The 18,122-nt window shown below is 40.4% G+C and overlaps 2 protein-coding genes across 2 annotated transcripts in view; one reads left to right on the forward strand and one right to left on the reverse strand.

The window, feature by feature from the left end:
• prmt3 (protein arginine methyltransferase 3) overlaps window positions 1–644 on the forward strand; it is a 101,413-nt gene extending 100,769 nt beyond the window's left edge. The window contains exon 16 of the mRNA XM_079555113.1: window positions 430–644. Within this exon, the coding sequence (XP_079411239.1) occupies window positions 430–539 (110 nt within the window). The 3' untranslated portion in view covers window positions 540–644. The remainder of the gene's footprint in view (window positions 1–429) is intronic.
• Window positions 1–18,122, reverse strand: part of tmem208 (transmembrane protein 208) — a 381,758-nt gene that overhangs the window by 190,693 nt on the left and 172,943 nt on the right. The window lies entirely within an intron of this gene.

The raw sequence follows: 18,122 nt of genomic DNA on the forward strand, positions 1-18,122 counted from the left end.
CAAAGAGCTCTGAGACACAACACCATCCATGAGTTTCATTGAAAAACCTTTTTTTTCTTTTTTTTTTACCTTTTTGACACTGAAATACAATTTGAATAATAATTTGGAACACATTGATGGTTTCTGGAAAAGCCTATTTCCCAGTAACGAGAACATCGTCCCAAAAACATGTACAAAGTTCCCAGCAGAGCCTCCTGTTGGGAAACTCCTGACCAGGTTCTTCCCGCATTCATCAAGACTTTGGCTCAAAGTGAGTTTGGAGCAGCAGCTAATGCTCAGCTCTGACTTTCACAGTTTGAGAATGGGAGAAAGGGGCAGTGCCTCTTTAACGAATGTAGCTTTGTTTGAGTGATGTGTTCGTCCAGTCTGTCTCCTCCAGAGCTCCACCTGATGATGTCATGAAGTGTGTGATGTCGTGTGTGTTTGCAGGCGAGGAGCTGAAGGGGAGGATCTCGGTTCGTAAAAACAGGAAGGACCCTCGTTCTCTGCTCATCCGCCTGGAGCTGCGGGACAGACGCCTGCACTACAGCCTCCAGTGACCTCTTCCCCCTTTGCCTGGCCCATTGACCCCGCCCACTGTTTGTCTGTGATCAATGTTTTTGAATAAAAAATATCCCAGCATTTGTCCAGTTTTTGAAGTTACTGAGCCGTGTTACCACTACAGTAGATGTCAGTCCTGGTTCAGTCCTGGTTAAGGCCCGGTACATTCCACACTGGTTTTAAATCAGACTAAAGCAGTGAAGGTTCTGGGACAGATTCTGGCACCAATCAGCCGTTTATTTTCACGACATCAGACAGAGGTGAAAGGTAAAGCACACCGAACCAGGAGCACTGACCAGAGCTGTTACCAAGAAGCCTATGATGACATAAAGGCCCAATTTGTGCAGTGTATGACTAATAGTTGCCCTGTGGACAGTTTCCCCCACCTGAGCTGTAGCTCTCTGCAGTTCATCCAGGGTCATCATAGGCTTCTTCAAGTGTGATTTTCTGTCCAGAGACACAGGGGGAGATGAAAGGCCCCCCCCCCCATCATCCCATTAACACTTGTATTACCCCCAGAGGGACTACGAACAGGATTTATTAAAGTAAACAAGTTACTTAGTTCTGCTTTAACTTTTCACCTGGAAAAAAGGATAATCTTCACAATAAGATGTTTAACGATTGCACTGATTCGATGTTTATCCACACATTGTCATCTCCACTTTAGTAGGTCCTACATGTGTGGGGCGGGGGTTCTCCTGCACACTGTCGTCGTGTCATTGGGCAAGCCTCCATTGTCTGCGTACACTGGTGTATGAATGGGTGAGTGGTCCCTGCTGTAAAATGTGAGTTTGTTTCCATCAAGATCAGAAATCTTTATTGATTGATTGTTTATTCTGAGTTCAATATACAGTGCCTCTCGAAAGTATTCATACACCTTGAACTTTTGCACATTTTGTCATGTTTACAACCCTAAACATAAAGATTTTATTTTGATTTTTTTACTGAACGTTCACACACAAGCAACAGACAACTGTGAAGTGAAAGCAAAATGATACATGATTGTTATTTTTCAAAAAATAGAAAAGTGAAAAGTGGGGCGTGCATAAGTATTCATACAGCATTTTCTGAGTGCATTAAATTGTCTTTAGAACATTTCTAATGACTCCAGAATATTCACTCCTTGGCCTAACGGTTAAATAGAGGCCACCTGTGTGTAATCTACTCTCAGTATAATTTCAGCTGTTCTTTTAGGCCCTCAGAGCTGTGGTCGGAGTGTATCGGTCACTAAACAACATCATGAAGGCCAAGGAGCACCAGAGAGGTCAGGGATAAAGTTCTGTAGAAGTTTAAAGCAGCATTAAGTTATACAAACATTTCCCAAGATTTAAACATCTCTAACTATAAGACGTATCTACACAAATCTGGCCTTCATGGACGAGTGGAAGAAGAAAGCCATTATTGAAAGGAGGCCATAAGAAATCCCGTTTGAAGTTTGCTAGAAGTCATATGGAGGACACAGCTCCATGTGGAAGAAGGAGCTTTGGTCAGATGAGACAAAAATTGAACTTTTTGGCCCAAATGCAAAACGTTATGTATGGAGCAAACCTAACACGGCTCATCGTCCTGAGTGCACCATCCCCAGTGTCAAATATACGGGGGGGAGCATCATGATGTGGGGCTGCTTTTCCTCAGCGGGGACTGGGGAGATTGTAAGAATAGTTGTGAAGATGGATGGAGCCAAATACAGAGAACTGAGGCTGGGGCGGAGATTCACCTTCCAGCAGGACAATGACCCTAAACACAAAGATAAATCTACAATGGAATGGTTTAAAGACAAACATATTAATGTGTTAGAATGGCCCAGTCAAAGTCCTGACCTAAATCCTATTGAAAATCTGTGGAATAATCTGAAAACTGCTGTTCACTAACGCTCCTTCTAATCTGACAGAGCTTGAGTTGTTTTGTAAAGAGGAATGGGCTAAAATATCAGTCTCTACATGTGCAAATCTTGTAGAGTCAAACCCCAAAAGACTTGCTGCTGTTATTACAGCAAAAGGGGGTTCCACAAAGTATTCATTCAGGCTGTATGAATACTTATGCACGCCCCACTTTTCACTTCTATTTTTTGCTAAATAACAGAATCATGTATCATTTTGCTTTCACTTCACAGCTGTCTGTTGCTTGTGGTGGAACGTTCAGTAAAAAATAAAATCTTCATGTTTAGGGTTGTAAACATGACAAAATGTGCAAAAGTTCAAGGTGTATGAATACTTTCGAGAGGCACTGTACATTACTACATACTATTTTTTACATTAACATGTGCAGCTTTTCCCACATTTTAACATGCTTTCATATGTACATACAACACTGTACATGAACCTGCAAAGGAGTGGGAGGAAGTAAACTTAGAACCACCCCTGTAAGTATCATCGTTTCATTAATGTGGTTAGAGCCAATAGCAGGGCAATGTCCAACAACCTGATGGCAACAATCGCACAACCATCCCAGCCGATACCAGCCGATACCAGCCGATACCAGCTTCAGCAGGACAACAACATGACAACAGACCAGCAGCGCTCTAAAGCCCTCTTTCTTTGTGACATGATTCCAGTAATACACATTGGCTTGTAGTATTCACCCAATTATAGATACAATACTTGAATTTGAAGTGTGCCAATCACCTTAATTTTCCTTCAGTTTTCCTTAATGTGGACATATCAATTTAATGAGAGAAAGATACAGTGACCCCAGCACAATAACATCACTACATCACCAACACGCCACACCCAGGACAGGAACATCTAAAGATCTTTAAACCATATGGCATGGTTCATATGGCAGGTTTGGGGAACTTATAAACAGTCTCTCCTTCAGTTGTATACTGAACCTTGCCCTCCATCTTCAAACGTAACCGGACTCTCAAGTGCTTTGTTGTTTGGAGACTTGGCTGTGATTGGCTAAAACGAGGGGCAAACGTAGGAAACTGAACAGAACCAAAGCTGTTACTCACGTGTGACAGTTTGATGGGCGTCTCAGGCGGCTCCTGAACGTTCCGCAGCGAGGCTTTAAACTCCTCTTCCCTGTGATTGTGTAAAACGCTGTAAAACATATCTGGCGGCGCGCGGGCGGCTCTTTGTTTCTGACCGCTCTGCTCCTCCTGAATATTCTTCTTCATTTGCCGCTCGTTTGGTCGCGTTAGCTCTGAACCAAACCTCATCCATCTCCTCGCTCTGCCCTCGCCGTGGAAACCACGCCAGCGACGCCCAGGACAGCACCGGGAACCTTTCCTTTTTTATTTATTCACAAAGAATGTATCATTTGTCCAACACTATGTCAGTAAGAAGTTAGCTTATGCACAGGAGGAACAGCAGTGTTTCCCAAACAGGGGGACCAGTGTTTTTAATAATTCTCATTAACACTGTGGATGTCGGTGGGCAAACCGGCCATGGGCTGGATCCAACCCTTATCATTTATTTAAGCAATGTTTTTAGCCTGTTCTTTGTTTTTCACTCTCTGTAGCACTTTGAGATTGTGTATAAATGTAAAGTGTGTTACAAGTAAAATGCATTATTATTATTATTGTGTATTTTTTTCAGCATTTCCCTGTAAAGCAGTTAAAGAGGCACCATCACCGTCCCCTTTATATTTTGTATTTAAATTGGTACTTTTCATTTACTTTTTTTGTTCACTGACACTCGTTTAGTTTATATCGAAGTCAATGCAGATTGAATGAGAAGGAGCAGAGAAGAGAAATCTTATGATTTTTGCCCCTCTGTTAACTTTACAACTTCATTTCCATCAGTTGAGTTATTTTGTCTTGGGGAGAACATTGAGCAGAATTCATGTTATGGTTGTGCCCCCCACCCCTGGTTTTGGGGGTACAGAGAGTACACATACAGAGGGTCAGAGGGGTACGTGAAACTGTTACATAATATCATAAAACAGATCTTCATCACATGTGACACATCACAATAACGTGTCCCATGCAGAGCCTCAAATTGTACTATTGGGCTGCCCAAACCAAATCTGTGGTGGCATGGATCATGCATGATCCGAGCGGGCCTCTATGGAAGAATATTCAATGCCAGGAATCTCTCTCTCTCTCTCTCTCTCTCTCTCTCTCAATTTCCATTTCTAAGCCATCGATAAAAATTAAAAATGTATGGGTCAAACATACATACATTATATCATGCAAAATCGACTTTTTGGAGCTTTTAGCCATGTTGTTATGCTATTTCCTTATCAAAAACACCCCCAGAGTGGTTTGTGGCTTCATTCACGCAGCTCTCAGTAATCCTCCTGAATCCTGCTCTCTGAGCAGCTGCTCCTCCCTCTCCTGGTGAACGACTGAGTGTTCAGTTGTGTCGTAACAGCGGAACGGAAGTGCTCGACGTCTGTAATGTAATGCCTTAATTCTATGCTTACAGCGTGATTTTAATTTGTAAAACAGCGTTGTGCCCGAGGTGCTTCCAGGTCAGCTGTGGCCAAAACAAACACATCGCCTGAGCGTCTGAACAGATCAGTCATGTTTGCGCTGCAGCTGAAGATGGAGCTCGTTATAACTGGACACACCTGTTCTTTATTCTTAACTAACGATAATGTCACGGACGGAGAAAAAGAAGCGCGTTTGGCTACGAGGACGAGGAGTTTATTCAACCTTTTTCAGGAAGAGGTCAATCAGCTGTTTTTTTCTCCGGGATTCAGCGACTATCACCAAAATATTGTTTTTCTGTGACTGTCTCTGATGGATGTTTGGTGAACCTTCACCAGAATCAAAGTGGATTAACTTTTATAACCAATGCAAGTCCTACTATGTAAACAGCGATGGACCAGAGCGGTGAGTCAATCCAAACGCGGGTTAGCATATTAGCTTGTGTGTTAGCATATTAGCTTGTGTGTGTTAGCCATTTATGAAGCTGTGTTGCAGATGTCAACTCCTTATAACTGCATCGTGAAGCAATTTCACTTATTGCTGTTTATTTATATTACGGTAAAGTTGTATGTGCGGAGAGAGGGGGCGGAGTTAACTGAATCGAAGCGTTTTGTCTTCCGGGTTTGAAAAATACCTCCAAAAAACACTTATACACTGCGTTCCAAATTATTATGCAAATTGGATTTTTGTGTCAAAAAGGTAAAAAAAAAAACAATAATAATGAAACTCATGGATGGTATCGTGTCTTGGGGCTGTATGAATCACTGACATTAATCTCAGAGACCTGGGATGATTAGTTTTCAGGTTAAGCCCAGTTAAGGGGAAAACTACTGAAATAGGGTGTTCCACTTTATTAAGCAGATCATCATTTTCAAGCAATATGGGAAAGAAAAAGGGTCTCTCTGCTGAAGAAAGGCGTGAAATAGTTGAATGCCTTGGTCTAGGTATGAAAACCTTCGATATTTCATGAAAGATTAAGTGTAATCATCATACAGATAAGAGATTTGTGGATGATTCAGACACACTCCGTTTTGTGCCGATAAAGGCACAATATGGACGGTTTCTGCCAGACAAACACATCAGATTATGAGAACAGATGCCACAAAGCAGCATACAGGTATTTGAAGCTGCTGGTGCCTCTGGAGTCTCCCGAACATCAAGGTGTAGGACCCTCCAGAGGCTGCAGTTGTGCATAAACCTTCTATCCGGCCTCCCCTAAACGGTTAATTGAATGCTGATGAACAGAAACGGCTGCAGTGGCTCAGAAATACATGAGGACTCATTTTCAAACAGTCTTGTTCACTGATGAGGCCGTGTGACCCTGGATGGTCAAATCAATGGAGTAGTGGATGGTTGGTGAATGACCACAATGTCCCAACAAGGCTGTGACGTCAGTAAGGAGGTAGCAGAGTCATGTTTTGGGCCAGAATCATGGTGAGAGAGCTGGTCGGGCCCATTAGGCCCTTTTAGGCTCCCTGAAGGTGTGAAAATGACCTTTGAAAAATATGTGGAGTTTCTGACTGACCACTGTCTTCTATGCTACAAAAAGAAGAGCCGTGCTTTCCCTAACAAAATCCTCTTCATGCATGACAACGCACCATGTCCTGCTGTAAAGAATACCTCTGCATCACTGGCTGCTATGGACATAAAAGAAGAGAAACTCATGATGTGGACCCCCTCCTCCCCTGACTTCAACCCTATTGAGAACCTTTGGAGCCTCAACAAAAAAAACTTCTATGAGGGTGGGAGGCAGTTTTCATCCAAACGGCAGCTCTGGGAGGCTATTCTAACATCCTGCAAACAAATCCAAGCAGAAACTGTCCAAAAACTTACAATTTTAATGGATTTAAGAATTTTGAAGCTGCTATCACACAAGGGCTCCTATGTTAAAATATAACTTGACCTGTTCATATTTTTTTTGATTGAAATAGCTTTTGATTTCAGTAAATATGACCTCCTAATGCTACAAATACAACAAATGACCATTTTCAGTAATTACAAGCTTTAAAATGTATTGAAACCATGAGTTGCATAATAATTTGGAACAGTGGATTTTGAGGTTTTATTTATTTTTGAAAAAAATACTGTTATCACTAGAAAAAAAATTCTACCACATTTAAATGATCCTCTACCAGGTAAAGACTTAAAAATTAAGCTGACTCTCATTTGAGTTGACAATTTAGAAAATCTTAGAAAAATGTCATTTGCATAATAATTTGGAACGCAGTGTATTCATCTCAAAAATGAGTACTCCATAGTGGTAGAGGTACAATATATCATATAAATGCCTATACTTAACTTTGGAATGGCTAAAATAGCATGATACAGATCCTTTAAAGATTTGGAATAAGGTCCAAAAGCAGTTGAAGGGAAAGATTGTTTTGTCTCGAGCGATGACTATTAATAGAGTTCCTTCCCTCTTTATCAAACTGCAGCGGCTGAGAGAGGTCTCCTCACAGTGAATCAACTGTTAGACGGAATGTAATTAAAACTTTCGCCCAGTTAAAGAGACTATACGAGTTCAAAAATTGTAAAATTATCTAATTTCCTCCCCCTAAATGTTCCATCAATGTCCTCGTGTGTAGAATGAGCTCAGACCTGTTCACCACAACTGCCTCTAAAATCCTGCACTGTCACTCAGAAAGTTGTTACTTCGGGTCCGAAGTGCCGTCATGCACGAGCTTAATATAGAAGCTGCAGTTACACATATGACCTGAGGTGGCAGTACTGAGTATAAAATGACCAACTTGCATCTAGCCCCTTTAAGAGCAAAATTCAAGCTACCCTCAAGTGATTTATATAAGTATTTACAAATAAGGAGCTATGTAACAAAACATAATGATTGGGAACTGATCAGAAGACAGTCTACAAATATAGAGAAACATTTTATTCATTTGATTGAAATGGTGTCTTGGGGGATGATGTTTGGGTTAACATTTGCTCTGGCTGTCAGAAGGGTGTGGGCAGTCAGGTCTGGAAGGAGTTTGACAGGACTCTTTCCACACCAAGAGTATCATGAGTGACAAATGCTGGAGGAACTGTGGATTTGTTGGTGATAAAACTCACATTTTTTGGGGCTGTCCCACCGTACAAAGCTTTTGGAAGGATATTAAGGACATTTTTGAACATCTCTTTAGACTCCCAAACATTTTTCCAGACAATCTTTCTCAAGACCAAGCATCTCTTCTTCACCTAATGTTCACTTAATGTCTGTGTGTGTGCATTGCGTGTAATCACAATAGTTTGTGTTTTACTCAGTGGGGGGGTCCGCCCCTTTACACCCGTCTCCAGTACGTGCTAGTGGCAGGCCGTGATATTGCAGCCAGCAGCCCAAAAAGCCCTTTTTGTCATAGACACTCATGTAAAAGGAGCAGCCTGTAAAATGATCCACAGGCATCTGGAGTTTCAGACTATGGCAAATATATTTCTTTAAAATTACTATTTTTAGGACATGGACTTTTTTTCTTAGTAAAAAAATTGTAAAGCATCAAAAATACATTTTTAAAAGTTTTCTAATGACGTGACGTCACCAGGGCCGTAGACGTGCGCGAGCGTGTGCGTGATGACTCATGAACGAGCAGATTCTCCCTCGTGTGATTTAGCGGCTGAAGTCTGAGCAAAACAAATGAACGGACTGGACTAAAAACAAGGATAAACGCGAAATAACAAACATCTCAAGTAAGTTTATGTTTCTCTAAGTCTTTAGCCAAAAACTAAATACGAAATGTATGATGAATATAGCATGTGTTTATCGCATTGGATTATGGTTAATAAGAAACAACTAGTCTACATGTTATTAAACTCATTTCTGAAAATTAAATAATGGCACTAATAACCTGTAACTGTTTTATTAATTTAAAAAAATACTAGCAGCATTTAATGTACTTATGTACTTATACCATTATTTGTGTAAGTAGAATGAAACACAAAAAAATGCATGATTTCCGCATCTGTCCTGGATCCAGAACAGTACAGTACAGATAAATGCTATATAAAAAACAATATCTCACATTTTACCAATGAAAATGTAATATAAAACACTTTTGCAGTGCTCATTCTTTGTATTTCAGCCAAACAATTCTAGTTGTGATGTTATACTAGCAAATACAGTGAAGTAACAACTCGATTTTTATCAATTCTATCACAATATCAAGACTTCCAGCACTTACGAAACTTCCCAGAAAAGTGACCGAGCGGAAGTTCATGAGCGAGGGGTCCAAGATGGCGACGAGGCGGTAAGCACTGTGGCAGAGCAGCTCCCGATTTTTTTGAAAAATAAGCATCTTCCTTTTCAACTGAAGACACGCATTTATGATGAGTAACCCCTCGACAAAACGCAAAAGTGAAAACAAACCACCTGTGACTCCGACTAAATCTCCCAACAACAAAAAAGGTAAAATGGAGCAAGAAACCGCGGACGGCATAGTGGCGGCGCTAAAGCTAGCTATCGAAGAGCAAGGATCCACCATTGGAAAGTCCATTGATGAACTGAAACGATCTGTTGATTTTCTCTCTGCAGAGGTACAAGATATAAAAGGAACAGCAAGGAAAACTGGACAAAGAGTAGACAAAGCCGAAGAAATGATCCAACAGCTTGAAAGCAAAGTGGTTGAATTGGCGCGTTACAAGCGTAGATGGAATTTACGTTTGCGCGGGCTGCAGGAAAGAGAGGGAGAAGAAGTAAGGCGCGCTGTGATTGAGATTTGTCAAAACGTAGCCCCAGGATACAAGGACAAATTTGAGGATGTGATAGACTCTGTGCACAGGCTTGGTAGACCCCATTCAACCAAGTCCCAACCAAGAGATATTATCATCCAGTTCTCTATGAGGCACTACCGCGACGCCATTTGGAAGCTGTCGAAGAACTATGATTATTTGAAACAACGACTTCTGCGCTTCAAGGAGGACTTGACGCCGGAGGACCGCGAAAAACGAAATCGTCTGTGGCCCCTCATCCAGAAGGCCCGGGAAGAAAAGAAGATTGCCTACTTCGTCGGGGGAAGAGCCTTCATCGACAACAAAGAAATCTTCTAACGCTGAGATGCTGGTCTTCATTTTATAAGGGAATAAGCTCTGCCTTCTCATGTTTCTTTATTCTAAGTTAAAGAAGGTACTGTTCTGACTGTTTTTCTTTTCTGTTATTTAAAAAATTTCATATTTGAAATTTATCTCTGTTAATGCTCGAGGCTTAAGGGACATTTCAAAACGCAAGGCAATTTTTCTTTATGCTAAAAACTTTGATGCAGACTTTTGTTTAATCCAGGAATCCCACTCATCTGATGAAGATTATAACTTTTGGAAGTCGCAATGGGGGGAGGACATTTGGATGTCGCATGGCAATCACCACTCAGCAGGAACTCTCACTTTGAAACACAAATTCAACGGAAAGGTTATTTCTACCCATATAGACTTAAATGGTCATTTTACTCTACTGGTACTTGCACATAATAATCAGATATTTCTTTTGGGGAATGTGTATGGCTATACTAATGTAAGAGAAAACAAAGAACTAATTCAAGATTTAAATGATAAAATAGAAAGTATTGTTGAAAGGTTTCCAGATATAAAGATAATTCTAGGGGGAGACTTCAACTGTACATTTAATGATGAAATTGACAGGTATCCTAACAGACAAAAGGTTAATGATTATTTGAATGAGTTTATGAATGAAAGAGGCCTAGTGGATATATGGAGAATAAACAATCCAAATAGTAGAGAATTTACTTGGAAAAATAGAGTTGGTTCGTTACAATCCAGAATAGATTTTTGGTTAGTTTCCGAGAGTTTATCTCAATTAAATTGCAAAAGCGAAATTACTCCAACTCCTCTAACGGACCATAAAGCTATCTTACTTACCTTACAGTTCTCACCAAATGGTGAGCCCAAAAGGTGTCCAGCCTATTGGAAACTTAACAATTCTCTTTTATTCAATGATGAACTTTGTGAATTGGTAAACAATAAAATCTCTCAATACTTTAAAATGGCAGAAACTACAGGTGTATTTCAAAAATATTGGGAGCTACTAAAATTTGAACTGAAGATATTATTTATGAAAACTGGAGCAAAACTTAAAAAAGAGAAGAAAAAAGAGGAAAATGACCTAATCAATAAACTAGTCTCTTTATCCTCTATCTTACCAGAAAATATGTCTGATTCTCAACAAGCGCAGATATCAACACTCCAGTTAAATTTAGATAAACTTTACATCAATAAAGCTAAAGGAGCCTTTATCCGATCTAAAGCAAAATGGTTAGAAAAGGGTGAACAAAATTCAAGTTACTTTTTCAAACTAGAAAAACAAAGGCAAACAAAAAATAACATAGACAGACTTTCCATTAATGGTGTTGTCACAGAAAATCCCAAAATCATTTCTAAATTTTGTGAAAATTTTTACAAAGATCTATATAAGTCCAACTTCTCACTGGTGCATATGAATGAATTCTTTAAACATGTAGATCAGGTGAAATGCATTGGTGAATCCAATAAAGCAATATGTGACTCGCCAATTACAGCTTTGGAAATATCTGATGCTATTAAAAAGCTTAAACTGAACAAATCTCCAGGTACAGATGGGTTAACATCTGAGTTTTATAAAACCTTCTCTCCTCAGCTTGCTCCGTTTCTTTTAAAAGTATTTTCAGAAAGCATAAACAAAGAACAACTTCCACCGTCACTATGCCAAGGCTTGATTACCTTAATTCCCAAACCTCATAAAGATACTGCACTATTAGATAATTGGCGTCCCATAACTCTTCTCAATAACGACTATAAAATCTTGGCTCTTTCTCTTGCCACTAGACTAAAAAAGGTGCTTCATTGTGTAATAGAGGAATCCCAGAACGGTTTTATGACTGGGCGATACATCATTGACAATATAAGACTCATTTTAGACTTGTTAGATTACTCAGACTTCATCTCAGAAGATAGCTTCATTTTGTTCTTGGACTTCCAAAAAGCATTTGATTCGGTGGAGCATACATTTTTGTTCAAAACGTTAGATCTTTTTGGCTTTGGTGAACTTTTTAAGAAATCGGTTCGAACCTTATACTCTGCCGCAAATAGCTCAATCAAATTACCTCATGGAACTACTAGTAGATTCAATATTGAACGTGGTATCCGCCAAGGGTGTCCCCTAAGTGCCTTTTTATTCCTTTTACCTATGCAAATTTTAGCATATTCAATTCAAAATAGTTGTATAAATGGTATTACTATTGCTGGTAGAGAAATAAGGTTGAGCCAACTAGCTGATGACACCACGCTTTTTTTAAGAGATGCCTCTCAAATAGATTGCGCTTTAAAGCTATTGGATATTTTTTCATCAGCCTCGGGTCTCAAACTCAACCTTTCTAAATGCGAACTATTTCCTGTCAAAGACTGCTGTCAGTCAGAAATTTTAGGAATCCCTGTGAAACAAAAAGTGAAATATTTGGGAATTACTATTATTAAAGATGAAAACCTAAGAATTAGAGAAAACTTCAATCCCCTTACTTTGCTTATACAAAAGAAATTTAACATGTGGTTATGGAGAGACCTGTCTATTTCTGGTCGAATTTTACTTTCCAAAGCTGAAGGTCTTTCAAGTTTAGTTTATGCCAGCTCAGCACTTGAGGTCTCTAATGACGTAAATACAAAAGTAGACAAAATGTTATTTGATTTTATTTGGAAAAAAAAGTCACACCTTATTAAAAAGGATGTAATGATTAACAAGTTATCCTCTGGTGGGTTCAATGTTCTAGATTTTAAAACCTTACACTCTTCGTTCAAAATTAAATGGATAAAAAGATATTTACAGAATCCAAATTCTCTATGGAATTTTATTTCTACACATGTTTTTGAAGCTTTAGGAGGCTTAAATTTTCTATTAAGGTGCAACTACAAGATTGAAAAACTTCCCGTTAAACTTTCTAATTTTCACAAACAGTTATTGTTATCTTGGTGTCTAGTTCATAAACACAATTTTTCACCTCACAAGTACAGTATATGGAATAATATGGATATATGCTTCAAGCACAAATCACTTTTCTTACAAAAATGGGTTAACAATGGTTTAATTTATGTACATCAATTGTTTAACAAAAGTGGCATAACGTATTCTTACGAGGAATTTTTGCATGTGTATAACTTCCCAGTGTTACCAAAAGAATTTGCAATTGTTTTTGATGCTATTCCATCGGGTGTCAAAATGCTGATGTCAACATATGTTCACAATCCTACTGTAGATCTGTCCCAAGAGTTATATATTGGTAATTCTGACCCCTTTTTGAATGTCAAAACAAATAACAAATGTATTAGAGAGCTCATAATAAGAGATTCCATAAGAAAGCCAGCATCTGTATTTGTATGGGACAATTTGTTTAATGATATTGAATGGAACTCTGTGTGGCTTTTACCTAAAAAATTCTTTGTTACCAATAAGATTCGTGAAGTATGCATCAAGATTTTGCACAGATGCTATCCTGTTAACAGTGTAATATCCAAATATCGTTTAAATGTTGACCCTCTTTGCTCATTTTGTCATAGTATTGAAGAATCGATTAGCCATCTTTTCTGGGAATGTTCTTACACACAAGTATTTTGGAAAGACATCAATCTGTTTGTGAACAGAAAACTTACCATAGATTTACAACTCAACCTTAAAGATATTTTGTTTGGTATTTATCAAAAAAACCTACCCCCAAATAAACTTTATAGTATGAATTTAATATTAATAATGGCAAAGTATCATATCCATAGCTGTAAGTACCTTAACCAAAAACCAAAACTTGTTGTATTTGAATCACTAATGTCCTCTTATGTGACCTCCTTGAATTATTGCACAAATGCCAAAGCCCTGAAGACCAAAGTTCTATGTAACGAATTTGCACTGTAAAACTATTTATTTTTATATTTTTATGTATTTTTGTTTACACTGGAAACTGAAGCCTTGCACACCTGAGCCTCGAGCCTTGTTTATGTTAATTTTGTATATTTTTCAATAAAAAAAATAAAATAAAATAAAAAGTTCATGAGCGCGGCTACGTACGTTCGAAGGGCCACTAAGCGCCCGGTTGTTCAAAGAGCGGCTAAACTAGCTTTTTAAGCCCCGCACTGACAAACTAACCCCCAAAGTCATCGTAGCATGGTAGCTTATTCGCCTGAAATGGCCTTAAAAAAACATTTTGTGTGAACGATGATATTAAGAGATTTGACTTTTTGCGTAATGGCGTCCGCTTCGCTCTGAAGCTTCGTCGGCAGCCGTGCGCGCTCACGCTGCTTTCACCCACTTGGGCTGTGGGGAGCATAGATACAGGTGACGCGTCATACGGGTACTTTGGGCCGTTATGGTGGACGAAACTGGAGTCATGCGCCACTGAGCACCCCTATGTAAAGAGATAAGAGCTGGGACAGCATGCCTCTTCCATGTATATATTTCTATGGTTTTACTTGGTTTAAAAGTTCAGTCCAGTGCATAAGGACAAGACAGAGCGACAGGGGAGGCGTGATGGCGCTGACAGGACCCTGCAAAAACATTCAGTCCACAATCACACTTTACAGGCGCCAAAAAAGCTAAATAAAAGCTCCTACCAGGTCGCTACCTTACGAGCCCGCAGACCAGGGGCAGACTGACCATATGTCCAAAAGCTAAAAAGAAAAGCATCAAAATAGCGAGAAAAAGAGGATGAAAAGTCAACAAAAACACGGACAAAAAAAAACTACAAAAACGTGAGAAAAACACAACAAAAAATGATAGAAAAAATCATTAATAAAACAACAAAAATATGACGAAAAGTCCCTTTTGTAGGTCTTGAGCCGAGTCCCGCAGCCGGTGTGACGTCAGAGGGGTGAGAGGGCCCTTTTACAGTGCCCCCCCCTGCTTTCCATTTGCTAACTGCAGGGTCACCTACTCCACCTCACTACATATAGATCATCTGAATATGGAGCAACAGAACCATCTCTTCTACATCATAGAGACACAAGAGAAACAGAAACACGGCCTGGAAAACATCAGCTGTGGTTTGAAATGCCTTTCCCGAGCCCAGGCATTCAGATGAGAAGAATTATACACTTCAATAAATGTACGAAAACACGGACGGAGTAAAGAACACACTGGATTACGAGCATGTTTTAAAGGGGAGATAGGTACGGCTCACTCAAACCCACACGTGTAGAAATGACAGGAAATAAATACAGCACAGGTGTATGTGGCAGTTTAGACTTAGACCAATGTGCGAGGAACGCCCTTCTCTTTGGTCCTCATGGCGGGGAGCTGACATTGCTGTAATACTACCCCCTGGTGGCCGGGGCGACTCCAAAACACACTTGGTAAACAGGATTCTAATGTAGCTTTGGACCTTGTTTAAACTGCTTAAAAGCCTGACTCCAAGGGTTCTTCTTTGTCTTGCTGTGACCCATGTGACAGCGCTGGGCCATGTCTCGAACCACACTGGTTTTGTATATTAGAAAGAAAAAGCCTGTGTCACGTAACCGTAACTTCAATAGGGGAAACGTGGCAGAGCTTGGCGCTTCTAACTCCACCCCCGTTTGGCCCCATAGAGGAGAGGAGGAGGACAGGCTAAATGCTGACGACGTGTTCCGTGTTTTTGCATAACTGAGCGCACGCGTAAAGACCAGACAGGTACACATCAACTCGTCTAAACTCAGGTAAGAACATATCTCAGTATGGAAAAACGGTGGCCTGTTCCTTTAAAGAGACTATACGGAGTTGAAAACTGTTAAAATTATCTGCCAGACCTGTTCACCACAACGGCCTCTAAAACCCTGCACCGTCACTCAAAACGTTGTTACTTCGGGTCCAAAGTGCCGTCATGCACGAGCTTAATATAGAAGGTGTAGTTACACATATGACCTGAGGTGGCAGTGGTGAGCAAAAATGGCTAACTTGCATCTAGTCCAGGGGTGCCCGAAACAATTTTGTTGGCCCGCCAGAGAGTGACCTGCTTTGCGCTGCGTGTGGTTAATACTAACTCTCTTCCATTCACTCTCAATGGTAAATATGGATGCAGTACACTTTTTGACCATCAGCGTCAAATTGGGGGCGCTGTTTCACTCCTTTCTCAAAGTTAAGGAAACACTGTTGTGGTGTCTTGGTGTTTATCAATCACAGAGCGTTGTAGCATCAACTTTCAGTTTTCCGACTTTTATTGCAAAGGTTGTTGACGTCAACAACAGTATATGTTAAAAAGTGACTTATAAAAGAATTGATGCTGAACTGACACTTTCAAAATGATCTAATGTGGCATTTTCTTTGAGTGAACAAATGAGGTAAAGTGACTGTAGGTGCTGCAGATACAGGTGTTTTCTCTTTTTTTCTTTTGCACTAAATTGCTACAATGGTTGATTTTGTTCTACTAAAACTAGGCTTTTGCCAGAGTAACCATTTATTTTAATATAGCATGTTATTTGCATAGATAGAAACAAATGCAAATGTGGGCTATCGAAAACATTAAAAGTAAATCAAATAAAGTAGCTTTGTAATTTGCAGTTCTATGTGTTTTTCGTGCTTGACATCGCCGTGTTTGGCCCGCGACTCACAGGCACTTTTTCATTTTGGCCCTCGGAGACAAAAAGTTTGGGCACCCCTGATCTAGTCCCTTCAAGTCTTTTCTTATTCCCAAGAGTCTGAAAATATGTGGTTTCAAACAGGAAAAAAATGCTAAACTTTTGGAAATGAGACATTTTAGCCTGAAACAATCCCACAAATAGTCCATGAAACCTTGGTTCATGTGCTATACATGTTCCAGAATACAAGCATGTGTAAACTGACGGAGCCACCGCTGAGAGGAGCGAGGGAGGGAGGAAAGAGGGGAGGACAGAAGTGTGGAGGCGAGGGGGACGAGTGAGGGGACGGCCCTTTGTGGCGGCTGCTCTCGGTGATGTATGAGCCGCGAGTCTGTGAATGGGCTGCGCTTCAGACAAAGAAATGTTTTAAATGAATTCACTTTGTTTGTTCGAACCAAGTCCGAGCTGGAAACCGGGCCACATTTATCACACACATCTGAGCGAAAACACACGGAAATACAACACGGTCCTCTTCCCCCGGCGGCAGCCAGAGCGGCACGACTCACCGCCGTCCAGGAGAGCGAACAGCGGAACCAGGACTGCAGTTACTCCTGTAAACAACATCCTCAGACACAAAATATCTGTGGCTCACCTGAAGACCAGAGCTCCACCAACTTCCTGAAAGGCGGGATTCTTGTAGAGCACTTTCACTCTGATGTTTATTGGTTTATTTGGTAGAGACAGTGCATGTTCATGAACAAGCCACACCGGATCATCCCTGTATGTTCCACAGGGCCCGAGGCCACAGGATACTTACATTACAACAACAGTAGCTGGGATTGTTCACTTCCCATGAAAGTTGGTACAGATGTGCGTTTTTTTAAGAATTTTCAAACATATTGAAGTTCATGTGGTTCCCATGAGGTTTAGTATCAAACGACAGTGTGTTGGAAACCTGCGTCCCACAGCCGCCCATTATAAACTCTTTTTCACCTGTTGTGGATTTTCTTGCTTAATAAAGCTTAAGAGAAGTTTGTCTAGTCAACATGTGAAGTTTATTACACAAATGCATTTGCGGAGAGGGTTACACAGACCGCGGAGATCATTGTAAGCTCTACTCTGCTCAGCCCTGGCACTACCTTTATAGGTGAGTGCCACAGACAGAGCAGCAGGACAGGGGTCATACACAACAAAGGGAAGCCCAGAAACACAGAGAAATGGTAATACAGTTGGAGATGTTAATGCAGCCACCAAAAGGCACTTTGCATGGTAATGAAATCATGGTGGCGTTTGGAGGCAGAAGGAGATCTTTTGCTGTTGGGGAGATGGGCCATTTGGGACCTTTGTCTAAAGGTGCGAGGGCCTCGTCTGGGGTCCAGGAAAGGCCGGTCTCTCTACCTGGTTTAGTCAAAGGCCCAGCAGGGGACCCAAGAAGACAGGACGCCAGTGTGGTTACTAATTTAACTAACTAAATACTAAAATGCCATAACACTCCTTTCCCTTGATGATTACAAAATCCAGTTTTTGTATAAATCACATTCAGTTAAGCATCAGAGACATTGAAATCACACCACCGTCAAACTTGTGTTCGGGAGAAACATTGACACAAAGTAAAACAGGAGTTGTTGATGGGCAAAAATGCCGTCACCCAAGTACAGACTCTTCAATAAGGGACAAGTTCACGAGAGAAGAAACACATTTGTCAATA

This window comes from Gobius niger (genome assembly GCF_951799975.1).
Source record: "Gobius niger genome assembly, chromosome: 4".
NCBI lineage: Eukaryota > Metazoa > Chordata > Actinopteri > Gobiiformes > Gobiidae > Gobius > Gobius niger.